Source organism: Plecotus auritus (assembly GCF_963455305.1).
Source record: "Plecotus auritus genome assembly, chromosome: 8".
In the NCBI taxonomy this organism is placed as follows: Eukaryota; Metazoa; Chordata; class Mammalia; order Chiroptera; family Vespertilionidae; genus Plecotus; species Plecotus auritus.
The window spans coordinates 175,713,741-175,740,525 of NC_137782.1; the positions used below are offsets into that span (position 1 = coordinate 175,713,741).

A 26,785-nucleotide genomic window follows, 5' to 3' on the forward strand; every position below is an offset into this window, starting at 1 on the left:
GGTTCGATTCCGGTCAAGGGCACGTATCTCAGTCACAGGCTCCTCCCCAGCCTGGGCTTCGGTTGGGCATGTGCAGGAGGCAGCTGATCAACGTGTTTCTCTCACGTGGATATTTCTCTCTTTCCCTCTCTCTTCACTCTCCCTTAAAAAAAAAAAAAAAAATCAGTGGAAAAGTATCTTCGGGTGAGGATTAACCAACAAACAAACCAGTCAGCCAGAAGAGGTGCTGAACACGCCTTCCGCTGGCACGTGAGGGTTTCGAGGGGTTACTTCTGTGGCAGGGTTTCTAGGTTCATTGAGGTCAAGTGCGGACATGGGAAGGTCAACAATATAAGGGGCTTGACAACGCTGATGCTCAGTAGCTAACGGTACGGTGTTCTGTTTTGTTTGCTGTCAAGGTTGTGGGCACCTGTACAGACATTGTTTTTCATATGCTTATTGCCCATTTTTACCTCTTCCTTGGAGAACGGCACAGAGCTCCTAAAGGTAGAGGACCCTGAATTCTGGACTGAGCAGGAATGACGTAGGGAGAAAGCAGAACTTGAGATCCAGCCAGTGCAGTCCTGAGTGGACGTGGAAGTGTGGGGCGCAGGGACGGGCGTGGGCAGCCACACAGAGGGTGCGTGTGGCGTGCACAGCACCTGCAGGTGGACGGGCAACACCCCCTCTTCCTCAGGGCCAGCGCTCGCCTTCGGTCCCTGGCCCCTCGTCGGCAGACGTGATGCTCACAGAGCATGCGTTTCGGAGGGCCCACACCCCCCACACACGCTCCCACATTGTCTTACAAGGCTTTGCTTTGACATGTCCCGACCCACTGGTCTCATAGCCCAGGAAGCACGCAGATCTGAGCAGGCTCCCGAGCCACGTGCTGTTGGACACACACAGCGGAGCCTGTCTTGTGGGCTTGGGTGAGGGTGTCACTTTGACAGCAGCACCAGGCACTGGCAGTCAGCGGGAGTGGATCCGAGAGGGACACACGGGCGTGCAGCTTGGTGTACAGTTTATGTGATGGACACAGAGGAGCCTTGAGCATCGGAGCCTGCGGGCGGTAGAGACTCTGAAGTCGGAGACCAGCTACTTCTAAGCAGCTGAGCGTTGAACCCAGTGATTGACCAAGCACAAGTCTTCATGCTCATGCCGACCCTTGGCTTGGCAGCCCACCACGCGAGGTCTGAGCAGCACGTGGCCATCTTGACATGTGGGGGAAGCGAAGTGTCTGTGGGTGAGGAAAGACTACAACCAAACTCCCCACTCAGAGCTGGATTCGTGCCACTGGATCCCACTGCCCCGCGGAAGAAGGGCATTGAATAGCATCACCGAAGAGCAGAGAATCAGCGATGCCCCCTCTCCCAGCCGCCTGGGTGATCGGGGTGAAGAGTGGGCCTGGTGCCTGTGCGAACGAACCGCCCCGGGCTGCAGGCAGCTTTGATGCAGAAGAGACGCACCCGACAAGGTGTTGATGAGCTGAGACGAGGGGTACAAGCCGTGGAGAGGTGACCGCAGTCCTTGGGACCCACCGAGTCCTGGGCAGACCCTGGAGGAGCAAAACTGCGGACTCACTGTTAGAGTTACTGACTCATCAGTAGCACAGACACGGGGTGGACACACGGAACAAGGCGCTCGCTCCAGCCCGTCCGTGAGAGGAGCGGTTGGCGTGACTTAGACGTGCCTGGTGGTCGGGGGGTAATTCGGCATCGCGGGTGGGCAGCAGGCTGTGAGGAGCCAGTGTTTCAAGGCTGGGTTGTCTCCTGAGGTTATGAACTCAGATGCTCCCCAAAACATGTACAAGTCGCATAAAAGGAATCTCCGAGCTCTCTTTATTTCATATGAGAAGTGCCTTGTGCACCAGTATGTTTGCTTCGGTTTCTCTGGTCATGATAAGTGGTTATGTCTGTGAGAGAGGTGCCTCTGGGGTTTCAGAGGCCAGTGGCATGGCCTGCATTCTGCTCTCCATCTCCAGCTTCGCACCTCCCGCTGCCCCACGCACCTGGCCTCGCCGCCCTTCCATGCAGGTGCGATGGCGACGTTGAATAGTCCCTGTCCCCTGCACGGAAGTCCGCATCCCACAGCCAATCCACAGGGTCCGGCCTGCCTCACTCCCGCCCCCACCCCCCTCCCCACGCCACCCGCCTCCACGCCCTCTGCCTCCAGAGCTGCTTCCAGTCGAGTTCCTGAAACAGTCTCCCTTCTCACGCTCACGTCGGTGCCACTTCTGTTTTGCTTGAGATGCTGAGAAACAGCCTCTTCTCCACACATCGTGCGTCTCCTTCAGAGCCGTTCCCAGCGTCACCCTGGCGGGGCCTCCCTGGCTCCCTGAACTGGCTGCTCTCGTTTCCATGACAGAGTGCCTGTTTGCATAACATTTATCACGTCGTTCGTTCATCCAGCAACTGTTTGCCGAGTGCCCACCATGCGGCCAGCACGCGGGCGCCGGGGAGCGGTGAGCAGTGGGTCGAAAGCAGTGGTGCTGGCTTGTCCGAGTCCCCGGGCACAGGTGCCTGAGGGGGGTCTTGGGTCTCTGAGCCTGAGTCTCCAGTGCTGCTAAGAGCCCGCCCAGAGGAGGCGCCTAGACCATGTGCTGGACGGGCGTGACCGAATGCAGATTTCACCATTACCAGGTCCAGACAGAAGCTCGGGGCAGGATCCCCTCCCTGAGCTCTTGAGTGCGGAGGCCACACGTCTCTGTTTGGACCATGGAGCCTGCCCACAGCCCGCTGGCTTTTCTGTCTCCCCTGCTCCTCCCAGGATAGACATGGGTGTCCAGGAAGAAAGCCGTAACTAGCAACAGCTTTGGAAAACTGCCTTTGTGCAAGGAGAGGTGTGAGCCCTGCTGTAAAGGTCTCACCCAGGTTTGGGCCCATTCCAGCACCATTTCGTGATGACTGCCAATAACGCTGAGCGAGCGAGCTCTGCAGTGCTGGGGGCGGGCCGGCCTTCTGCATGGTGAGACTGTGCGCATGTGGGTCGTGGTGTCTAGAGATGCATCATGTCCGTAGAATACACGAATCCGAACACATGTTTTTATAGTGTGCCGAGCTAATGCTTCTTTCCAAGTGAGCGTCTTTGGATTGGTGTCCTCACAGGGTGGTGTTATGCAGGTGTTCCAAGCGCAGCCCCTGGGTTTTATAGGAACCTCGGGCTGGTATGTGGGTGGTAGTACTGAGGGGCTGGGAGGTCAGACCTGATGTTCATGGTAACCAGACAAACCCAAGCCAGGTTTCTTGGTAAGAATCTCACCAGCAGATTGTGAGATTGTGGCATACGCATGAGCACGGGCGTGCCTGTACCCCTGGCCTCTGTGTGACACGTTCGTGCTAAACTTTGCTCTCCTGATCAAGGACTCCTGAAGCTCTGCTATTCAAAGACAGTAACCAGGTCTCCTCTCCTCCCCTCCCTCTCTCCCTGTCTCCCTGTCTCCCTGTCTCCCTGTCTCCCTCTCTCCCTCTCTCTTCCCCCCCGCCACAGTGTGTATGGCTGCCCCTTGGCTAAAAAGAGAAAAACCCAAGATAAGCAGCCCCAAGAGCCTGCTCCCAAGAGAAGGCCGTTTGCGGTGAAGGCAGACAGCTCCTCGGTGGACGAGCGCTACGAGAGCGACGGGTCGGATGACACGGACGAGAAGGAGGAGGATGAGGAGGAGGACTCGGAGGACGAGGACGAGCCGAGGGAGGACGAGGAGGAGGACCGTGAGGAGGAGGAGGAGCTGGAGGAGGAGCTGGAGGACGAGGATGATGAGGACGGGGAAGACGAGGAGGACGAGGAGGATGACGAGGACGAGGAGGAGGACGAGGAGGAGGAAAACGGTAACCTTAAACCCTAGCAACTCCTCCGCAGTGACTTGGGCCGGTTCCTCAGCGGGAATTCCTGGTGTTAGTGTTGATGACGCTAGCGATTGCCCCATAAACAGGTCTTTCCTGCCGGTGCTCCGAAGAGTGGCCACTTTGCCCGTCTAACTTCTGTCGTAAAGCATTCCTCTGACCTGTGTCAGAGGTCAGATTCCCTTCCGCTCAAGTCCTTATTCAGCTTGGCGGTCACCAAGCTGCTGAGACCCTCAGTGTGCACCTTTGATGAGCTCAGCACTGTGTCCAGAAAGGGACGTTCCAACCTGGTCGCTCATTTGGCAAGTGCTCCGATGCTCCACCAGGAGGCGCTGTTATTGGCTAAAGTAGGGCTGCTGGGTGCTCAGTCCACATGCCTCCTGGGTGGGCACTGTGGGACCACTGGGCTGCGACGGGGTGGTGATCTCGCCTGTCAGTTGCCAGGGCTTTCTTTAGTGCCTGTCCTGTTGGGACAGAGGAGTGACTTAAGGCATCATCCGTGCCCATGCGGAGAAGCGTTGCTGCTCGGAGGCACCGGCTCTGGGGGACGCACTGTGGGAGCCCACTTCCCAGGGCAGTGTGTGTGTCTGGGGCAGTAGTTCAGGGTGGCTCTGCTCTCGCCCGCTTTCTTTAGTTTGCCTCAGAAATGCCAAAACATCTTTCAAAGTGAAGGGATATTTTTCCTCACGCTTCTTCCTGGGGCTCAGAGCTGTTCAGGAAACGGAGTCGGGGATGGTTGTTGCTCAGGACCCAGGACGGGGTGAGCCAGGGAGCAAGCAGGCGTCTAGCTCAGGGGGTGAGTCGGTTGTTGATCCTTTGGAGTCACAGCAGTTTATTTCAGAAAACCTCAACTTCATGAAACAGTCCAGCTTCTGACAGTGGCTGACAGCCCTTACGAAGATGATTTGCCACTCATGTTTACAGAGGTGTACAGACATACCTGCATGTGCATGTACACACACACACATGTCTCATGAATCAAGGTTCCACCTGTGATCATGCAGAGCATGGGGTGGAGACGCCTGATTAGGTGACAGAGCACACAGTGGGTGGCAGCACCCCAGGCCCTGCTGTCGCTGAAGAGACGACGGGCAGCTCAACCTAAGGGTAGAAGCAGTGGCTCTGCAGTAAAACGTGGGCAGCTGGAGAGCAGACCCATTGGCGCATTACCTCGGGGCCCTGTTTGAAATGTGTGTGGTTTGGGATGAAGTCAGCAGTTGTTGGGGCTGATCGTGATTTGTAAGTGACCATGGCCTATTGCGAAGGGGGTGGACTGCCCTTTGTATCCTCATGCTGTTGGGCCGCAGGGGCATTAACGTTGGGAGTCGTGGTCTCCGTGTGCGATGGTCCGTGTGGGAGAGTTGCATGGCATCATTGCACCCAGGGTCCCACCAGATCTCAGGTGCTGCTCTCCGTCTGCTAGAATGAAACTCGCAATTGTAGTTTACTTAGAGTCCTATTTTATTTTTTAAATACATTTTTGTTGATTTCAGAGAGGAAGGGAGAGGGAGAGAGAGAGAAACATCAGTGATGAGAGAGAATCATTGATTGGCTCTCTCCTTCACACCCCCACTGGGGATCAAGCCTGCAACCCGGGCATGTGCCCTGACAGGGAATCAAACTGTCACCTCCCGTAGGTCAACGCTCAACCACTGAACCACGCCGGCTGGACTGGGTCATCCTATATAATAAAACCCCAATATGCAAATCGACCAAACGGCAGAACGACGGGTCGCTGTGATGTTCACTGACCACCCAGGGACAGATGCTCAACACAGCAGCTGCCCCCTGGTGGTCAGTGCACCCCCACAGGGGGAGCGCCGCTCAGCCAAAAGCGGGGCTCACGGCTGGCGAGCACAGCGGCGGTGGCGGGAGCCTCTCTCCACCTCCGCAGCAGCACTAAGGACTCCTCGGGGGATGTCCACCAAGGGGTCCCAGACTACAAGAGGGCAAGGCCGGGCTGAGGGACCCCCACCCCCAGTGCCCAAATGTCATGCACCGGGCCTCTAGTATTTTAAATAATTACTTTTAAGGTACAAAACAGACCCATTTTGAAAGAGCAGTCAGCATTATTGAAATGGCTTTACAATGGGACTCTGTAGGGCTTTTTATTCTGACTTGGAGCATTACTGTTTAAAAGTGGGATAGCAAATCAAAACTGATGACTCTCTTCAGAGAACAGGACGTGGGCATGACTGGTGAGGAAGCACCACGAGCAGGCAGCTGCCTGGGCATCGCGTCAGCCCCTGGCGGGGCCAGCTCAGCAGGTATGGGCTTGGCACCTGAAGCTTATTGGGATGTAGGTTCCAGAAAGCAAATACCCGTTCAGAGATAAATAATCAATTTCTGGGTTCCTGGTTTCAGAATTCAAGCTGCACATCCTGATCTCCAGGTAAGCACCTTCTAGAATAATCTATGACATGGACTTTAAGGGACTTGCCTGGAGCTACTAAGGGAGGCTCACTGGTGGGAGGCGTTGCGAGGCTACCACGTGCTGCTGTGGTGAGAATCCCGCTCCCGGCTCCTTGGCGAGTGTGACCGCGGACTCCCTTGCAGATGCCGCCCCTACAGTCCCGCATCCCCGGGACACTCCGATCCCGGGAATGGCCATGGGCCACCCTCCACGGTCCTGTGGCTGCCAGTGCTCGGCAGGGGCCCCACGTCTCGCTTGATTTCTAGTTCAAGGAAGGTACCTCTCAGCCCCTTGAAGAAATCACTGCAGAACCTGGTTCCTGAGCAGGTTCTCCTGGCTTCTCTGTTGTGGGGAGCAGTGTCCCCTGGGGGAGCCCCACCAGCAGGTGATCCAAGACCCCACTTAGCCACTGTCACATGGAGCTATTTTAGGGGATGGCACTCCAGCTATTTCATAAAGCCCAGGGTCAGAACCTTCCGGAGGGTCCTAGACCAAGGGGCCTGGACAGCTTTGTCGACAGAACACTCGTTTTACACGCTCATGCTCCCAGCTAGGTCTCACTCAGTAAAACAAGGCTTTGAAAGGCAGATACCTGTCAGTCTCCTGTTTTGATAGCCTCACTTACCAAATTGCTGTTTTACCCAACTGCTCCATTCAGCGCCAGAACCACTGTCGGCAGGTGGGACCTTCTGCAGCGGCAGCAGCGGCCGGTATGCGAGGAGCGGGGGCATGCGGGGCCTCCGTGGGGCGCTCCGTCCTCTCCTGTGCGCTGGGCAGACAGCAGGCATTTGCCTGTAATGACCAGGGATCTGGGCCGCCACCTCGAAGTCGATCTCTCAGTTCCTTGGTTTACACTCATGGTGACCCTCACACCCCTGGGCCCCCAAGGCCACGGTGCCTTTTCCTTAGCAAGTCGCAGCGCAGACAGCAACCTGTGTCAGCCGGGAAGCAGAGCCATCCTGGCGGCGGGAGGAGCCTCCGGACCGTGCGAGGGGCTGGCTCCACAAGTGTCCACACGCAGCAGGCGGTCCTCTGGCAGGAACCGGGTGGGGCCGCAGGGCCGAGTGGCGATCACGTCTCATTTTCTCTACCAGCAGGCTGCTGTTTCTCATCATCCATGTGGCATTTCCCCTCAGTTACATGCTGAAATGTGGAGTCTATTGACGGGTTTGTTTTAAGTAAGACCAGTGTATGCAAACCAACAGTTTATTACACTAGCAGTCCGAGGGTTATAGGGGTGCCAGTTAGAACGCGGGAAGCGGGCATTATTTTTACCCCAGGGGCCCTCCAGCGTTGTGGCCACACATGAACAGAACGTTGCTGGCGACGCCGTCGGAGGGGGCAGCGGAGGGAGGCGGGTGGGAGCTGCGTCTCTGTCGGGCTCCTCGGGCGCTGAGGCCAGAAGCGGAGGTTGTGCTGGGTCCAGGGTCGTGGTTTTCCTCCCTGCAGAGCTCGGGATCTTGTCATCACTTCCCCCTAAGAACGAGAGGGAGGCATGTCTCCGTGATTCCGTTCGGGTTACACTGAGTTCACATCAGTTCATCCAGTGACACTTACGGTCCAGCTGGCACATCATAGGCTGTTTTTTTGCATGAAAAATGTTATTTTCAGAATACATTTGAATGGTCTGAGTGTGCGTTTATCAGAGACGTTTCCTGGCATCCTGGAGATAAGAAAGTCACTACTCAGGGGTCACAGACTTTTCTGAAAGCAGATTTTGGATTCTTGTGATTTGAGAGATCCAGGTTAAGTGGCTACTTAATGCCCAGTAAGTTACGGTTTACTCTCATACTCAGCCCACCTTAGGTAAAAAGACAGCACCTTAGATAGTATGTACACACGTGTGTGCCTTCGGAGTGCACACCGCACCTGCTCACAGGAGAGAACCCAGGAGGAAGAACAGGGCGACCTGCTGTGCAGGCTGAGCACACTTCCCGGTGCCGCCCCACCACACTGTCTGTTTCTGAAACACGTGCAGACGTGGGCCCCCTTCTCTCCCGCTGGAGCTCGGGACCCTCTCAGACAGGTGGCTGCCGGACGTGCACGTGACCACTGGGTTCGATGGGGTGGAACTGGAAGCCTCCCGTCCTACAGGCTCGCTGGCCTCAGCACGTTGTTCTCGGGATGTGGGGACCTAAGATGTGTGGCGCCCTCCCAGGAGCTCCATCTGAGGGGCAGTGGAGGGAAGGTGTGCATAGTCGTGCTGAGAACCTTTGGAAAGTAGGACAGGGTTGCGCTGGGCACGGCACAGCAAGCTGAGTGGGGTCATGTGCGGTGTGGCCTCCGCTGGCGTGTACGTTACCCGGTGTCCTGTGGCCTCCCCTCCCCCGCTGCCATCCTCAGAAGCACTGGACAGAGCCTGTCCCTCTGGCCTGGCTGTCCTCACTGCCCACCCACGAGACGTTCCTGCACATGAGTCCAGCTGCTAACGGGCCATTTCCTTCTGCAGGAAGTCAACTCTCTTTGAAACAAATTTAAGACAAAATCCATCCTGTATAAATTTCTCCTCACAGAAACAGGTGTTTTTTTTTAATTGCCAAGTTTCCAGGGCACGTTTTCTTTCTGAAGGACGATGTCCTGGCCCCGGGGATACAGTGCTCTGGCGATGTGCGGTGGCGGGGCTGGCTCTGTCAGACAGTGACAGGTGAAGGCGATGAGGGTCCGCACGTGGCCTCCGAGTCCCCACGCCCCCCGGCGGGGTTGTTTTCATGTTGATTAGCCGCTCGTCCTCCCAGGTTCAGGGACGCGTCCCCGGGGAGGGGCTGTGAGATGCACACGGACTGCAGTCAGCATCAGCCGCCAGCCTGTGTGCCGTCAGCGCGAAGGCCATGGGCCCGAGGCCCGGCGGGAGCAGAGGGCGTGCTTTGTGTGCAGGGCTCCCACTGCGAGGGCGGGCACGGCTGGGAGAGACAGCACTGCGACTTTTTATATCTTAGAGTTAATCTCTCCCTACACCCGTGGAGGCGTGGTTTTAGGGAGGTGAGCACGTGCATGTGGTGAAGTGTGTGGCTGTATGACTTGTAATTGAGTGAAGGCAGAGTTAGACATTTCTAGATATCAGCGGGTGATAAAAACTTCCTTCATGCAAACTAATTTTGTATAATCACAAAATATAATTGTATCTTATGTTTTATGGATCGTCAGACACTTGGATAAAGCCAGAAAGCTTGCTGAGAATATAATGGCATGTACACTCAAGATGCAAGGAGCAGGTTTAAAATACTGGGGAAACTTTTCTCTGTGATAAGGAGAACTCAAAGGTGTGGGAGGAGAAGTCTCATGCGGCTTCTTCCATTTGTCTTTAAGGCCTGTATGAAGGAGTTGCCGGGTTATCTGCCTTGTTTGTTCATTTGGTTTTTATTCCAGATGCTAGTTGGTCAGCGTGGGGTTTAAAGCCCGAGGACGAGGTGAGTTCCCGCGCTGCGCGGACCCTTGTCTGGGGCAGGTCCCGGGGACCTCACTTCGGCTTCCAGACCAGGGACGGGACCTTGCCCTCAGTCCCCTCCCGTCTTGTTCCGAAGCTTAGCGAAGTCGCCCTCCAGACGGTGCTCTTGAGAGGTGAGCGGCTCAGAAGGGTGAGGCAGCGTTGTCGTGGGGGCTGTGGCGCCGTCCGCCCTCCATGCACACGCTCCAGCTCCCTGTGAGGCCGTGGTCTGCGCGGCAAGTGTATTACATACGTTAAGGCTGCATTAACGTGAAGGATGCAGAGCATCATTACAGCTCATCTCAAAAAAAACAGGGTGATTTTCTATGTCCCACAAGTGCTCCGCGTTCCCTGGGGAAGGCACTAAATAAGCATCATCGCCCTTTGCCCAAGAGAAACAGAACCCAGCAGGAAAGAGGACTGGGCACGGGAAAACGTGCGGTGGTTCTCCACAGAGGGCAGAGCTGGGCGGCGTGAGCCCGGTGGAGGCTGGCAGATGCGAGCTGAACAGGAGAACAAACGCTCCCAGACCCTGAAGGCTGGCCGACTTGGGTTACCAAAGACCGTGTCGTGGTTTGGAAGGGCCTTTGGAGACAGATGAGATTCGTTCCTGCATGACGGGATTGAACAGTGACTGGAAGTGGAGAGCAGGGTTCCAGGTCCCCGAGTTCCCTCCCAATCAGACACACCCGGTGGGGCAGCCACACACTCAGGCCGTCCGTAAACCGAAGGACCCGAACGGGCACAGACTCTGTCCCTGTGCTGGGCCGGAGGTGCTCAAGGCAGTCCAGGTAATTTAGAAACTCCCTGAACTCTGCATGTGTGTGCGTGTGTGTGTGTGAAAGAGAGAGAGACAATTGGTTGGCATGTCTCAGTTTGTCGCAAGTATGTGGACTTGGAACAGCTTGTTTCTGTGGGTAAAGGTATAAGGACCTCTTTGTTTATGAGGCCCCACGTTTATAAAAGCTAGACACCTACCAGGTCGTCCAGTACACAGATCCTCAAAACTTAGTGAGTAGATGAAATGTCATTCATTCACTTCTCATTCACTTAGAGCCCTAATGAACAGAGTTTAAGAAAGAAACACAACTTACAATCTCTTCATTACAGGTTATCACGCAGCTTAGATCCCTCGTGAAAACGGTTGTCTTTTCTTCTGTTTGTGCGTTAGCTTATAAAATTGACAACATTTAAAATGAACAAGCTGATATCTTTAAATATTTGTAATGATTTCTCATGCATTCTTTTGACCCCATCAGGCAGAATTCTCCTGCCTCCGAATGTGGGAGGTTTGACCTCACAGCCATAGATCTGCCTGAAACAGGAGGTGGGATGGTGACACCCACCTCTCAGGGCAGGAGAGACGAGGGTCCCACACAGGCACATGGAGGGGGGTCCACACAGGCACACAAGGGCCCCATGGGAGCTCAGCAGCTTCCCTCCGCCACGCCACAGAGCAGGCCCTGCTGTGGGGCGGACGGTGGGCGTCGGCCCCCAGCTCTCTCTCCTAGACCGAGTCCATTCATCGGTGCGCCGGGGAAGGTGACTTATGAGTGGGTGGGGGGAGTAGGTCTCTGACCATCAGCGGGGGTACATGGTCCTCAGCCTTGTGAAGAGGGGGAGCTGCTGGGAGGCTCAGAGACAGCAGCAGAAACCACCCCCTTCGGAGGACAGACGGGCTGCAGCTGCTCCTGGATGTGGACTGAGCATCCACCAGTTACGCTCACGGTGGGGTTGGCGGGGAGGTCATGAGTTCGGTGTGATGGCGGCCATGCTCCACGCGCAGCCCTTCCCGTGGTGTCAGGAGAGTGAGGACATGGCACAGGCATTCTCTCTTCTCTCTCACTGTCTCCATGGGTTCCTTCCTTCCGAGTTCTTTGGGGCGATAGGTGTGTTTCCCGCGAGCACGCTGAGAGAAACATCATGGGAGTCATCAGCCTTCTCGGACGGATGTCCTCTTTGACCAGGCGATGGGGTGCTTCCGGATGGCACGGGTTCTCTTGTCAGCTCGTGGCCGTTCTCCGTAGGGGCAGTGGCTGACATGGGCCACAAGGTCCCCAGTTACCACCGTGGGCGGCCGTGCACCCGGGCATCCTGATGCCGTTCCTCTGGTCAAGCCCACGAATGTGAACTCAGAGTGCACCGCACACACTGAGAGGGAATCGGGCTGTATATTCCAGAACTTCACTAGAACAGGTGGCCTGCAGTTCTTAAAAGCGTGAGCCCTGGGCCAGGGGCGTGCTGTGCACGTGAAGTGGACACGCCCACTGAGGTGGACACGCCCACTGAGGTGGACACACTCACGTGAGGTGGACACACCCACTGAGGTGGACACGCCCACTGAGGTGGACACGCTCACGTGAGGTGGACACACCCACTGAGGTGGACACGCCCACTGAGGTGGACACGCCCATGTGAGGTGGACACGCCCACGTGAGGTGGACACGCCCACTGAGGGGGACACACCCACTGAGGTGGACATGCCCACTGAGGTGGACACACCCACTGAGGTGGACACGCCCACTGAGGTGGACACGCCCACTGAGGTGGACACGCCCACGTGAGGTGGACACACCCACTGAGGTGGACACGCCCACTGAGGGGGACACGCCCACTGAGGGGGACACGCCCACTGAGGTGGACATGCTCACAGGCTTCTCCTGCATCTGTGGTTGGGGTGCCTCCCTCCGGCCGCCCGTTGGGACTGCATACGTCCTGCCCTCGGGGAGATGCTGGTAGGAATGAGCCAGGAGAGGGACCGCTTTTGCGGCAGACAGTTGGTGATGCTCTATGACTGATGCGGCAAATTCGATTTGCCGATGTTTAGACGGATGTGTTAGGTGTTTAAGTGTGTGGGCTAGAGAGAGGTTTTCTGTTAGGAACGTGCTCCCAAAGAAAGGCCTTCCTGAGGGATGGCAGGGAGCCCTGGAGACGCCCTGGGCGCCTGACCTGCTCCTGGGCACAAGGAGTGCCCGCTGGCCGGCGTCCCTCCTTCCTTCTGCTCACTTAGTGAGCTTCCCACGATCTTCTCACGCTGCTGTTTAATCATAGAAACCATGAACGGGTGTGACAGTGCAGCTCCCACCCCCGTCTCCGGGCGGGAGGGGCCCGGGGAGAAGGCCTTGGCTGTCGCCCGTGTCCGCGGTGAGCACAGAGCGGCTGCACAGCTGGAGAGGGGCGGCCAGGGGGCCTGTCGGTGTCAGACAGGATGCGCTCCAGGTGGGCTGTAGCAGCTTAGGTCTTTTTCTAAAACAGTTCCCTAAATACTTTTTGAGACCGGAAATGACAGTCAGTCACACGTTATTTCTCCCTGCTCACCCGAATTCTCCCGAGGCCGTGAGGGTGACTGTCACTGGGCTGCGTGTCAGGCAAAGGCTGTGCTGGATGTGGTTCCGCGGCACTGGCTCCCCTTAGTCCTGCTGTTCACAGGCTCGTGGTCACCGTGGACCTCCTCCCTCCACGTCCTCACGCCCCCTGAGATTCTTGTACAGGGTTCTCAGTTAACCAGACTTTGTTTCTGAGTCTAACTGGCATTGCTGCTGCTCCACTGTGCCTTCTGATACGTGACCTCCCAAGTCAGCTCGCTCTAACTCAGCCCAAACGGTGCTTCTGACCCGAGTGCAGAGCAGGTGTGCCCTCTGTGTGAGTCCTCGGGACCCGGCTTTCCTCGCGCCACCTGAGCACCACGGGGAAGCAAACCCTTGGGAAGCAGCCGCTGGGCACATGTGTTTATGAGCTGACACCGGGACGCTCGTGGACTCCCCCGAAGCCCAGTGGTGATGGGTGTAACTTGCGTATCTAGTTGGGCTGCACGTAAAGAAAGCCGATAAAGGAAAGTCGTTCTCAGCATTTAGCAGCAGTGAAACATTAATGTTTTTAAGTTGTTTACTGTCAGATTAATGAGGGAAGGCAATAGTGAATGTAAGTATTGTGAGCAGCTCCTGTCGAGCAGTCTGTTCCGTCATGTCCACACGCAGCGGGACCTCAGGCCTGTGGTGTGGGGTGGACTGCAGTTAGCCTGCGGTCCACGCTGTGGCCGCTAAACCTCACATTCTAGCCACCACTTTTCTCTTTTCTGTTCTTTTTGTCCTTTTTTTTTTACTTTCTTTGCAGAAGACCATCAAATGAATTGTCACAATAGTCGAATAATGCAAGACCCAGAAAAGGATGATAATAATAATGACGAGTATGATAACTATGATGAGCTGGTGGCCAAGTCCTTGTTGAATCTTGGCAAGATTGCTGAGGATGCAGCGTACCGGGCCCGCACGGAGTCCGAAATGAACAGCAACACCTCCAACAGTCTGGAGGATGACAGTGACAAAAATGAGAACCTGGGTCGGAAAGGCGAGTTGAGTCTAGACTTAGACAGTGATGTCGTTAGAGAAACGGTGGACTCCCTCAAACTACTAGCACAAGGACACGGGGTGGTGCTGGCGGAGAACATGAACGACAGGAGCTACGCAGACACCATGCAGCAGCAGGACAGTCGGAACATGAACTACGTGATGCTGGGGAAGCCCCTGAACAACGGGCTGGGGGAGAAGCTGGTGGAGGAGAGCGACGAGGAGGTGTGTCTGAGCAGCCTGGAGTGCCTGCGCAACCAGTGCTTCGACCTGGCCCGCAAGCTGAGCGAGACCAGCCCGCAGGACAGGAACCCGCAGCCCAGCCTCAGCGGCCGCCCACACATCCGGCCGGAGGACGACTTCCCCGGCAGGACGCCGGACCGGAGCTACTCGGACATGATGAACCTGATGCGGCTCGAGGAGCAGCTGAGCCCCAGGTCGAGGACTCTGTCCAGCTGCGCAAAGGAGGACGGGTACCACGAGAGAGACGACGACACGGCCTCCGTCACCTCCGACAGGTCCGAGGAGGTGTTCGACATGACCAAGGGCAACCTCACCCTCCTGGAGAAAGCCATCGCTTTGGAGACGGAGCGGGCGAAGGCCATGCGGGAGAAGATGGCCCTGGAGGCTGGCCGGCGGGACAGTCTGAGGTCGTACGAGGAGCAGTCACCGAGACAGCTGCCCGGGGAGGAGAGAAAGCCCAAACCCAGTGACAGCCATGTCAAAAAGCCATACTATGGTAAAGGTAACGTTTCTACCTACGTAAGTCCCTCCGAAGGCGTGGGCCTGGGCAGACGCGGGCGGTGTGGTCACAGTTAAGAGTGCATCACAGTAAACTGTACCTCTAACGCATATTTCTCAGGGCTGATTCCAGAGTTACACATTGTGATTACGGTCCTGAAGGGCAAATAAAATGTCTGAGAAGTACATAGCGCAGCTCAGTGTCATGTTAGCAGAGCAGACGAATAGCAGGATGTTTCAGTGGGAAAGGCATGTCTTGGCGCACGTGATAGCAGCTATCAGGATGAGCTGTGATCTTATACACGAACCACAGTCTGAGTGGCAAGGGTCTAGACAGCCAGTCGGGGTGGAGCGTGCATCTTCTAACCTGGATTCGGTAGGTGACATCACGATTTATAAAATTACCATCGAATGACAGTTATTGATAAAACCTCCCCCACAGAAAACATCCCTGAGAGAAATGGAACAGGAACAGAATGACCGATAGCGTGAGACCAGGGCAGGCACGGCACATTAATTATCGTCGGTGCTTGGCGGCTGGAGCCATTGGCTATGCAGGGCGTGTGAGTCCCCGGCTGAGATCAATAGCAGTTTCCTTACAGAACCGCTCCCCTCCCCGATGCTGTTCAGTGTGGAAACAATGGCGGGGTCATTTTGTCATAAAACACTCAGAGCCTGCCAGTGTGGAAGTGTTAGTGGGTTTGTATTTATGAGGTAAATGAGCACATATTTGCACACATCTCTGTTTAATTACGTACATATTAGTCACTGTGTTTAATATATATATTCCAACCTGAGCTATTGACTTCTATTGGAGAACAGCTGTGTCTGCTTTCAGAGGGAGGCAGGTTATAGCTGAGCCTCACGTAGAACTTGGGCGCTGTACCGATTCCAGTTAGACGCTTAGACCTCAGGAAGCCACTCACAGAATGAAATCGGTGATTCCTTAAGTCCTTCCCGACGAGCCCCAAACAAGACCCTCTGGGCCACGTGCTGTTCTGTGCCTTAGAAGCACTGAGATCCTCCTGTGGATCTGACGGTGAGATTCAGGAATTTGGCTTGAAAATCGGTTGCTACGTAAACTCCAAAGGATAAGAAAACCTGCCTTCTCGGCTGTGACATAGTGTGTATTCTCCTCTCAATGTGCACGCAGCCCCGCAGCATGTGGGCAGCGCTACGCCAGGTCCCCAGGGCACGGCCTGAGCCAGAGGAAGCAGCTCGTGACCTGAATGGAGCCCGGTGCCCACTCAGTCATGCCGGTGCAGGCAGCGCCTTGGCAGGGGTGGACGTGAGGAAGGGGTGTGCTCAGCCACAGCGGAGCCTCGGGCTGGCTTTGGTGCTGTAAAGACCAAGACAGGTGGCATGGACGTTGGACTATAGTGGAGTCCGTTAGAAATTGTTAGATGTTAGAGAACCATCTCAACATTTTTAGGAAGAAATAGTGTCTCCGCCACGGGCTTGCTCAGGTGGCCACTCGCTAGGTTCTGACCTAGACGTCTGCAGAGTGGACTGTGGTGGGCGCCGCACAGAGGGCGCAGCCAAGTGCCAGGAAGCCGTGGGCACTCGGGCATCCCTCCTCTGGTTTCTGTGGCTCCTTGGAGCCCAGCGTGTTCTGTAGGTATCGATTCATTTTGTTTTGTTACAGTGGCTTTGCATGGTTTTTGTTCTTTGTAAGAAATGGAATTCAGATGGCTTGCTTCCCCTAAATCAGTGGGGATGGGGTGGGCACGAACAGTAAAGCTGATATATGCTTTCCCCTGGAATGGGGAGGGTTGGGACTTGGGCTTCCCAGACGAGCTGGAGGGCATGGACCCTGCCTCTGCCCAGCTGTTCCAGATCTTCTTCCTCAGTCAGTGTGTTCCCCATCGTCCCCAGTTTCTTGTGAAGATGCCACAGTTCTGTCAGAGCCAAATTAATGTGGCCAGGCAAGGACCCAGCGTGGGCGGAGGGATGAATGCCCTTGTTTAAAAAGGTAGCTTCTCACCAGCACGGCCAGGCAGCCCTCCAGCCAGAGCATCCACAGTCTGTTCTCGGCTCCTCTGCTGTTTTATTAAAGATGAAGGGAACGCGTCTTCTCAAAACGCTGTAAATGATAAACCAGTAACCTTCCCAGAATCCTGAGCTAAAACAAAGCAGCTCACCCTGACACGCCTTTATCTGCTCCCTGCGCCTCACTGGAAGGTGTGGAGCACGCTGAGCCCGCGCAGTCTGGGGTTGCGGTGGAGCTGTTGGTCTGTTTGCTGCGGGGTTGTTTTGTGTTTGCCCCAGTGTTTGCCTTCAGGACGCATTGGGATTGCAAGAGGGAAGGAAGCAAGGCGGGTAGTGGTGAGGCGAGCGCAGCCCGGCCCGGCTCCCACATTCAGAGGAGATTACGCCCCGTGTCTTCCAGCACCTGAGACCGTCTGAGCCACACGGTGTCCACACGGTGTCCACACACCTGACCTTGACTTCAGAATACTTTCAAAATCTGTGCATGATTTGTTAGGAAAGCTTACGTGTCCTGATGAAAAAGAGACACTTAATTATTAATAGTAGTTAAAATTTACATTTTGTCCTTTAAAGTCACTTATGTCTAGGATATGACCTTAATCAACTTTTCCCTATGAAACCGTTACTGCGTGCTTTGGTGTCTGCGTTACTTAGTGTACACCGAGGTCACTATGAAGTTACAGGGCAGCGAAATGCTAGGCTCCGGGGTTGCATGTAGGAGACTCTCCAGCATGACATCTCAACACTGACATCGCAATAGCCTGCTTTTAGATTTGTCTCCAGCGACTACGATCCCCAGTAGGTCAGGAAGCAGCAGCAGCATCTCTAGGATGCGCCAGCATCAGCGCTGGCTTTAGAGATTGCAGGCCTGGGAGAGCCACATTCCACAGAGCAGCACACTAGCCAACAAGTGAAGGGTCTCTTACGGAAACAAGGGTTTAGACGTCCCTGCGAGCCCTTTGTCCACTTCCCTTCACATGAAGGACTCAAGGAAAAGGCCTTAAGGCTTTTAAAAATTTTAAGCCAGGCTTTTTTCTTTATATAAAATGAATACTTAACCAAAAGTAAAACATGTTTCTCACAGTCATGATTGGCTTGATTAGTAAAATCTATAATAATAAAAGCATAATATGCTAATTAGACTGGACGACCTTCCGGACGAAGCCGGGCTGTGAGGGAAGCCTGGGTCCTGGGTGGCGGCCAGTGGCCAGAGAGAAGCCTGGGTCCTGGGTGCCAGAGGGCAGCTGGTGCCGGCAGCTAGGGGAAGGAAGGCCTACTCTTGCACGGATTTCATGCATCGAGCCTCTAATCTATATATATAAAAGCCTTAGCGACCTTTATGACCAAATGACCGGCCGGTAGCTATGACACACACTGACCACCAGGGGGAAGATGCTCAACACAGGAGCTGCCCCCTGGTGGTCAGTGCACTCCCATAGCCAACCTCCCGCTGTCCCTCCCCCGGCCAGCTGGCCAGCCCCGATCGGCCCTGATCGGGACTGGGCGAGACAGCCCGGATTGTCCCCAATCGCCGGCCAGGCCAAGGGACCCCACCGGTGCACGAATTCCTGTACCGGGCCTCTAGGATTAGTATAAAAGCACTGAGCCCCCGGACCGAGTTGTAGTGCTCGCTGTCTGCTGACAATCCGCGCACCTGGTTTCAGAAACAACGTTTTGCACACTCACGGTGTTGTTTGGTCTGAGCTTTATCTTAGACTGTTTCTCGAGTTATTTTCTGCATGTTTATGCACTGGGTCCATCTGGGCATAGAAGTACACGTGAGCAGTATGGCTGCATTTCTGCCTCGGGCTCCTCCCCAGCAGCTGCAGAGCCGCTGACCTGCGTTCACGTGTCCCATCCCCGGGCTTCCTCAGTCCCCGTGCACGCAGAGGAGCCACCGGCGCCTGCGGCAGCACTGGGGCAGCTCTGAGTGCACGTCCTGTCAGGCGGGGTCCCACCTCTGGGCTCATTTGCTTGCAGTGCCTTCTGAGAGTTCAGCTCATTTCAGAAAATCTCTAAATTGACGTGCCACCTAGCAGTGTTGCCGAGAATACATTTCAACACCAGCAGACCTGTCCCTTGTGTTGTCTACAATGAGGCACTCCACAAGAAAGCCATCTGCCAAAGGGTGTCCGATGGCAGGACCCACAGTTGAATTTCACAGCAATTGCGCAACCACCGTGGTGTGGCTTTGTTCTCTGAGAAGGTCACTGTCTCATTCCGTTGGTTTCTGTGAGCTTATCATGTAACACACGGGAAACAGTCTAGAGTGCAGTAGGGACAGTCTTGTTTTCTTCAGCCAGAAAGTAAGGTATTTTATGGTCCACGATGACACTGTTTAAGGTCAGAAATCACGCCAAGCCAAAGACCTACGCAAAAGCCCGATGCCACGCCGTCCCCCCGCCACCTGCTTTGTCTTTGCTCATCAAGGTCTCTTCAGAGTGCGAAGTGATCACATGGTCTTCAGTGGGTAAAGGATTCACTCTCTTGACACCTGTTGTCGCTTTTAGATCCCTCGAGAGCAGAAAAGAAAGAGAGCAAGTGTCCAACCCCAGGGTGCGATGGAACTGGCCACGTAACTGGGCTGTACCCGCATCACCGCAGCCTGTCCGGATGCCCGCACAAAGATAGGGTCCCTCCGGAAAGTAAGTCTGCCTCACCGGTCCCGCACACACCGACGGCCCCTCTGTCATCTCTCTTGCCTCTGTCATCTCCATCTGTCCTGACAGGCGGCCCCTCCCTCGTGCAAGTGCACACGGGGGCCAGCAGGCTCCAGAGCGCGCCCTCCGTGGGCAGCATTTCCTCGCGTCCTTCCCGCGGACTGGCCTAGGATGGAGCCCGCACCAGGCTTCCTCGGCCCCGGGCAGGCCTGGCCTCCAGGCCGCAGCCCACTCTGACCTGCTCCGCAGCCTCAGGCAGTCTCTGCTCACCAGCCAGAGCTGAGTGCCGATGGTCCCGCATCCCTTCCAGCTTGAAGCTGTGGGAGCCTTGAGGAAACCCCTGATCTGGACCCATTATGCGTAAATGTCCATCAGTGTTTCTATTTGTATTTTACTGCATTTTAGTCCAAAAGTCTGTTTCATGTCATAGTTGTCCCACCATTTCCACACAATAAAATCTAAGTGAGGAGGTTACGCAGGTGGTTTTGATCCCACACATTGATTTTAATGTTAGGTTCTGAGAATATGCAGTCAATTTTTTTTAAAACAACTAAGTTTTCTTTAGAACTGAACCAATGTACACATTTTTATCTTTCTCGCAGCACATGGAGTATTCCAACTATTTTATTTTTTAATATATTTTTATTGATCTCAGAGAGGAAGGGAGAGAGAGAGAGAGAGAGAGAGAAACATCAATGATGAGAGAGAATCATTGATCAGCTGCCTCCTGCACACCCCACACTGGGGCTGGAGCATGTGCCCTGCCCAGGAATCAAACTGTGACCTCCTGGTTCCTAGGTGGACGCTGAACCACTGACCCCGCCGGTCGGGCTAAAAACAATAGAAGTGATTGCTCAGGGAAATGGCACATTTTCAGAAATGACCTTTGAGTCTAAGACCCTGATTGTGAGTCTCAGGATCTTCCTCATTGTCTGAGACACAGCTTTAGTGAGGAAAGTGGAGTCAAGTGGCTGGACATGGGACCAGACGACCAGCTGACGTTTACAGGGACTTCTGAGGGTAGCCCCATTACGTGGCTGACTTCGGGATACCTGAGGCCCATCGGGCAGAACCCGGAGAAGTTCCCAGGAGCTGAGGCTTAGGACAGGCTCAGCGGGGCATGTTCGGGGAGATATTTCAGAAGCTGTTGGGACTCAGTTTTCAGGCGGCTGCTGAACATCATAAAGCCTGTTCCTGCATGTGCCCTGTGAGCAGACGAGAGCAGGAGTGGGGACCGCGCTGCCCGTGTGTTACATGAGCAGGGAGACAGCATGTGGCCGCAGCAGCTTACCCCCAGCCGGGCCACCGCGCACGCAGCCCACACTCATCAGACCCCTTGGAGCGTGCGGCCCACAGGCAGTGCCAGCCGGTTTTTCAGATGAGGAAAACGTGGGGCGCGTGCGTCACCTCCTTCCCGGTCAGCACGGCCGGGCGAGTGGAAGACACTCGGTACTTCTCAGCCCGTCGAGAACAGGTGCACCGCTCGCCCGGGTCGATGCCTGAGCGAGATCTGGGTCCACACCCATCTGGATCCCGAGACCTGGTCTGACCGGGCCTCGTCCTAACCAGCCCTGCGCCCTTGAGCACGGCACGTGCTCCCTGCACTTGGTTCTCCTCATCTGCAAAACGAGGCATTAGGACGAAGCCCTCGAGCCTGCGAGAAACAGCCTCCTTACGCCGTTTCTCTGTAAGGCACACGTGTCCACCTTCAGAGTAGACGATGGTTTCTTCTCAGGGCTGACAGTCCTCCTGACTCCGTATGCTCCCGGAAGAGTCTCAGTGGAGCAGAGACCGGGGCCGTGTCCTGACAGCCGCATAGGAAGGCCACGCCTGTCACGCCTGTCACACCGGTGCCCGGCACAGTGGGAGCAGCTCTGGCGCTGGCCCACTAATTCCTCCCAACATGGACTCGCATCATTCCTTAGAATACCGTGAAATGTAAACAGCCGCATCCAGGTGGAGTCCACACAGTGGTCTGTCGCCCCAGTTTGCAACACATTGTGTGAGGAACAGAGGCCGCCGCCCCATTGAACGAGACCCCCCACCTGGCTGAGACAGGGTGTGCCCACAGGGCACACGTGGCCTCTAGGGACAGAGGCTCCGCAGCAGCTGCAGACATGCCCCAGACACCAGGGGTGAGGGCTTCCCCAGGGACCTGCAGGCTGCACTGCTGTCCCGCCAGCCAGCCCGCCTGTGACAGAGAGAACCACACGTCCCCTGAACGCTGCCGAGCTGTCCACACAGGAGCCCGGCTGGAGGAGACGGCAGCAGGCACAGGAGGCCGGGCAGGCTGGGCACACATCCCCGGGGCAGGCTGGCAGGGCCGGAAGGGGGCTCATGGGAGAGGCAGACACTGAGGCGAAGGCGAGGGCTGGTGCCTCGGAGCGCGATCAGGTGGTGACAGCAGTGATAGGTGTCGGGAGCTGAGAAATAGGCAGACAGTGGCCTGGATTTGTTTTCTGAAACTGGGAGTGCGGCTGACGGTCCTGAGGGCGGCCGGGAGGGAGGTCTGGAGGCTGGAGAAGGTCAGAGGCGCAGCTGCTCCAGGTCTGTCCTCGAGCGGTGTTCGTAGGAACTGGAGCGGCCCAGACGGGAGGCTTCAGGCAGAGAGCAGAGGAGCCGCGAGGGAGCGCAGGGTGGCCACGTAGAGGAAGACGAGCAGAGGGCGGAAGGCAGGCAGAGAGGGGCCCGGGGGCCGAGAGGACAGTGCTGTGCACAGGGGACACCGGAAAAGGAGAAGGACGTGAGGACGGCGGTGAAGAGCAGGACGCTGTGGCCGAGGAGGAGAGGCAGATGGTCCCCTCTCAAGTGGGGTCTGTGTGGCCGCTCAGCAAGAGACGCAGGTGCAGGCAGGTTGAGGTCTGAGCCTCGGACATGCATGAAGCTGTTTGCATCTCCAGGAGAGGCTGTACTGAGAACTGTCAGCACGAAAGGAAAACGTGTTGATTGGAGAGAAGCGGTGTGACATCATAGCAGAATGGTCCGGAGAGGAGAGGAAGGAGTGACAGCGGGCGACCATGTGGCAGAGCAGGACCCAGAGGCAGGGAGAGGGCAGGTGGGTGCTGCCTCCTCCGAGCCGGCAGAGACCCAGGGAGCGGGCCAGGTCCCCGGGAAGTCAGGTCCCCTGAGGGAGCAGCACAGGCCACTCCCATCCACACTGCAGACTCGGCTGAGGACTGCAGCGGCAAACCCAGGTTTAAGGAACTGTCCGCAGTGAAGGATGCCAAGTGGCCTCAAGTAATAAGCGTGCGGTGTGGACAGCACGGGCGCTGCACACGCTACAGGGAGAGGGAGACTGTTCTGGGAGGAAGGTTTGTAGGAAGTAGTCATGGAACTCCTTTGGGCAGACTCTGTTTTTAGGGGGCCTTCCACGCGCACCTGCATTAGGCAGACCTCACTCCGAGGGACGCTCCCCAGCTTCCTGCCGAGTGTTCTCCGGAAGGGTAGCCTGGCGTCCTGGGCCAGCGACATGGGTCACGTCTCTTGACTGCCCACCCTCACTGCTCACCCCCACCTGCCTTCCCCACAGCCCAGAGCAGGGGCCTGTCCACTGAGGAGCAAGGCTGTGCACACAGCCCGACCGTGGCCATGGCGAGTAGCTGAGCCTGCCCCTGACCGCTGGCCACTCCCGGGCACCACAGCGGGCGGCCGTGTCCCCTCGCTGGCCTCCCGGCCCAGCAGCGCAGCACTGACTATTCCAGCTCACTCCTTCAGAGAAGAGTAAAGTGCTCAATCCCTAGGTGGAAAGCCGCCTTTACCTCATTTCATTAAAAATAAGGTTTGGGGTTCCTGTCACCATGGCCGCCGTGCCCTCAGGACCCTGTGTCTGAGGCAGAGGCGTGTGCTGGAACCGTCTGGTCTGCGTGCCGCTGCCTGGCGATCAGGCGCTCAGTGCTTGTGGGGGGGCAGATGGGCCGCGCTGGGCCGTCCTCACATCCCGACCTCCAGCCCCACACGGTGCACCCCGCTCTGCATGCCCCTCCGATGAGCCTTCTCCCCCTCCCACGTGTTTCCCTGACCATGCCCATCACGATGTCTGCAGGCCCGCCAGTCGTACACGAGCCACTTTGTTAAAATGCCTGCGTCCCTCTTGTACCTGGACCATTGCTGTGTTTTAACGCCACGTGTTTTTTCTGCTCTCCCTGTCAAGTTCTTGCCATGCATGAGAATGTTCTCAAGTGTCCTACTCCGGGCTGCACAGGGCGCGGGCATGTAAATAGCAACAGGAACTCTCACCGAAGGTAAGCACGGCCCCTGCGCCCCGCCTGCAGGGGAGCCCCGGGAGCCCCTCTCTTCCCGCCCCGACGCACCCTCATCCAGAGGATGGAGACTTGACCCCATTGTGCTCGGGGTTTGATGCTCAGATCCTCTGTCACAGATGGGGTTTTTAATGGTCTCACCCTCCTTGTTGTGACGGGGTAACAGTCCCCCCGGGAGGCGCCATCCTTGCTGTGACCTCTGAGAGGGAGCCGTGAGCATGTGCAACGACTGGAAGAAACATACGGGCTCCTGGTGCCCGTCAGGAGGGACTGGGTCGACCCCTCAGACAGGGCAGGACTTGGAGCCCGGGACGGAGCGGGATGCCCCGCTCTGCTGGAGCCCGGCCCTTCCTGGCCCACTGCTGTCCGCCCTGCTCACAGCCATGCTTTGCTCTGAGTGAAGTCCAGTTCTTCCTCCCTGTGCTCACCCCCCCTGAGCTGCAGCCCTTCCGTCAGGTGCTCCTTGGCCGTAGGCGGAGCGGTCTGTTCCAGCGTGCCTGCAGCCGTGTCCAGCTCCACATACCCAGTGGACATCGGCGTCTAAGTGCTGGGAGCTCCCTGCGATGTTTGCTCTTCCCACGGGCCAGTTTGGTCACTCGTGTTAAATTATAATGAGTCGCATCACATCCCCGCCACCCCCAGCCCTTGGAGTGTGTCCTGGGCGTGTGCTGCCAAGGAGGCAGCAGTGGGAGTAAGGGTCGTGCTGAGTGTGACTCGAAGCTGTTCACAGACCAGCGCCTCCGTCAGAGCTCACACAACACCACGTGCACAGGGAGGGCCATGGTGCCGTGGTTCAAGGCTGTGCAGTCACACGGACAGCAGACCCCGAGGTCTCAGGAAGGACAGGCTCCAGCACAAAAGAGCACGTCGGGGTGGTCCCTGAGCATCCATCTCCAGAGCCTCTTCCAGGGGCCTCGGACTGTCCTGCTGTCCCCCCATCTCTCTTCAGGGGCACCAGCCACGCACTGTGGCCCGTGGTGCTCAGGGGGTCGGCCCAGACCTCCGTCTCTGGTGCCAGCCAGAGAGCTGCCCTGCCTGGGCCACTAGACACAGCCTGCCCCGCGGCTGTCCCTCCTCCAGACACGGGGACTGTCCCCGAAGCTGCCTGGGTCTAACACTGACTGGCTTACACTCGCTTGAATGTCTTGGGCTGGCTGGCTGTCGTAAGAAAAGGTCAGGTGAACTTCACACAGGCACACAGTGGCTCCACTCCAGGGAGCTCTGTCTGCTGGGGGCAAGGGAATACCCACTCTCCCGTTCCCGCCATCAGGAGCGCCAGGCAGTTTGGGAGATCACCCCCATTCCTGCTAGGATGTGGCTGTGCTGATCAGGGAGGGGGCGGTGGCTCAGTCGGGGTGGTGTGGAGCCGTTGGGGAAACAGCTGACGCCCTTCTGTGCTTGCAGCCTCTCTGGATGCCCTATTGCTGCCGCGGAGAAGCTGGCAAAGGCCCAGGAAAAGCACCAGAGCTGCGACGTGTCCAAGTCCAGCCCGGCCTCCGACCGGGTGCTAAGGTACAGCTCCGAGGGTGCGGGTCCGCGGTCCGTGCAGGCACCCCCCCCGCCCCCCCCCCCCCCCGCCAGCTCGGGGCTGTGCAGGAGGCGATGCCACGCTCGGGGGCAGGCGGGAAGCTAGAGCGCTGTGCTGGGAGCGAGACGAAGTGCGCCCCGCTCCACGCGGGCCTGGCAGGCAGGAGGTGACTCCACTCCTGGGAGCTCGATTCTGGTCTTCTCCCTGGTGGCTCACGGCTCTGAGGCTGGGTGGGACTTTCCCTGCTGCTGCTGCCGGAGAGGATCGTCCTGCTAGGCTGGGGTGCCAGGCACCGCCTGCAGGTGGCGGCAGTGTTTCCTGCCAGCACGTCCGTGGCGGGAGCCCCTCGCCCACGTGGAGGCGTCCTGAGTGGGAGCCCGGAGCTGCCCTCGCCCTGTCCTCAGATACCCAGTGCCAAGAGGGCAGACTGACCTGCCCAAAACCTCGTCACTAGGTGATGAACCAGGAAGTCCTCAGCCATCATCAGGCTTAGCCCGCTGTGAGTCAAGTCTAGAAAAGGGGGGAGAGGAAGAAGCCCACACTCCATCCCTCTGTCAGCTTCATGTCTGCCCGTGAGCACCACGCTGACAGCTGCAGGCCCTGCTGCTCCGTCCCCGGCTCGCCCAAGGCGAGAGTCAGTGTGTCCACAAGGCCGGAGCCAGGGAGGGCAACCGCCTCACTGAGAGAGAGAGAAACAGCCCTTACACTCACACACACTCACACTCACACGCACTCGCACGCACTCACACACACACACGCACTTGCACACACACACGCACTCGCACGCACACACACATACACACACGCACACGCACACACTCACACACACTCACACATACTCGCACACACGCACTCGCACACACACACACACATACTCGCACACACTCACACACACACATACTCGCACACACTCACACACATACTCGCACACACTCACACACACACTCGCACGCACGCACACACACACACACACACACACACTCCCAATCTTGCCTCTGTTACCTTGTCCTCTGGGACAGATCATGTGGCCGCAGTCACCAGGCAGAGGACACGCCACCTTTGTGGTCTGTGAGTATGGTTCCCAGTTCAGAGAGGATTCTGCCATAGCCCTTCAACTCAAAAGAAAAGTTAAATCCTTTTTAAAAGTGGGAAATACTTAAATAGACAAAACTAAGGAAAACCATCTGTGGTCCTGACCTTCAGAGAGACCCCTCAGTCAGGCTTGGCTTGCATTCTTCTAGACTGTTCTGTGGGGGTGTCCAGGGTACCTGCAACTCCGTCATCTCACAGAAAGTGAGGCTGACAGCAAATAAGGGAGAGGCCCCTGAGAGCCCCCCAAACCTTGGGCTCAGCCCATCCGGGAAGGGATGCTCTGCCAGGGGAGACGCTGAGGAGAGGCAGAAGAAGACCGAGGCGAGAGCTCGGCAAGAACCCGGCCCGGCCCTCCGGACGTCACAGGGGAGTCCCTCGCAGCGGGAGCCCCAGGCAGCTGGAGAGGGACGAGGTGCGGCCGTGATTGCAGACATCACCTGTTCGCACACACGCTCCCTCTGACCTGAGCCTGAAACAGCAGCTTTTGTGCTGTTCCTGATGCTCCTTCTTTGGGTGGT

The 26,785-nt window shown here is 56.8% G+C and overlaps 2 protein-coding genes across 20 annotated transcripts in view; one reads left to right on the top strand and one right to left on the bottom strand.

Annotated features, from left to right (window-relative positions):
* The window catches only part of TPO (thyroid peroxidase), a gene marked incomplete at its 5' end in the record, with an annotated part of 445,236 nt that overhangs the window by 228,737 nt on the left and 189,714 nt on the right, over window positions 1-26,785 (bottom strand). The gene's annotated exons all lie outside the window — the stretch shown is intronic.
* Window positions 1-26,785, top strand: part of MYT1L (myelin transcription factor 1 like) — a 297,774-nt gene that overhangs the window by 221,021 nt on the left and 49,968 nt on the right. For 15 of the 19 annotated variants that reach the window (XM_080683275.1, XM_080683277.1, XM_080683265.1 and 12 more), the window contains 5 exons: window positions 3,466-3,800; window positions 13,766-14,743; window positions 19,239-19,373; window positions 23,539-23,629; window positions 25,052-25,159. In XM_080683275.1, coding sequence (XP_080539401.1) covers window positions 3,466-3,800; window positions 13,766-14,743; window positions 19,239-19,373; window positions 23,539-23,629; window positions 25,052-25,159 — 1,647 coding nt within the window. The remainder of the gene's footprint in view (window positions 1-3,465; window positions 3,801-13,765; window positions 14,744-19,238; window positions 19,374-23,538; window positions 23,630-25,051; window positions 25,160-26,785) is intronic. The other 4 variants (XM_080683270.1, XM_080683267.1, XM_080683271.1 and 1 more) reach the window with 3 other exon arrangements.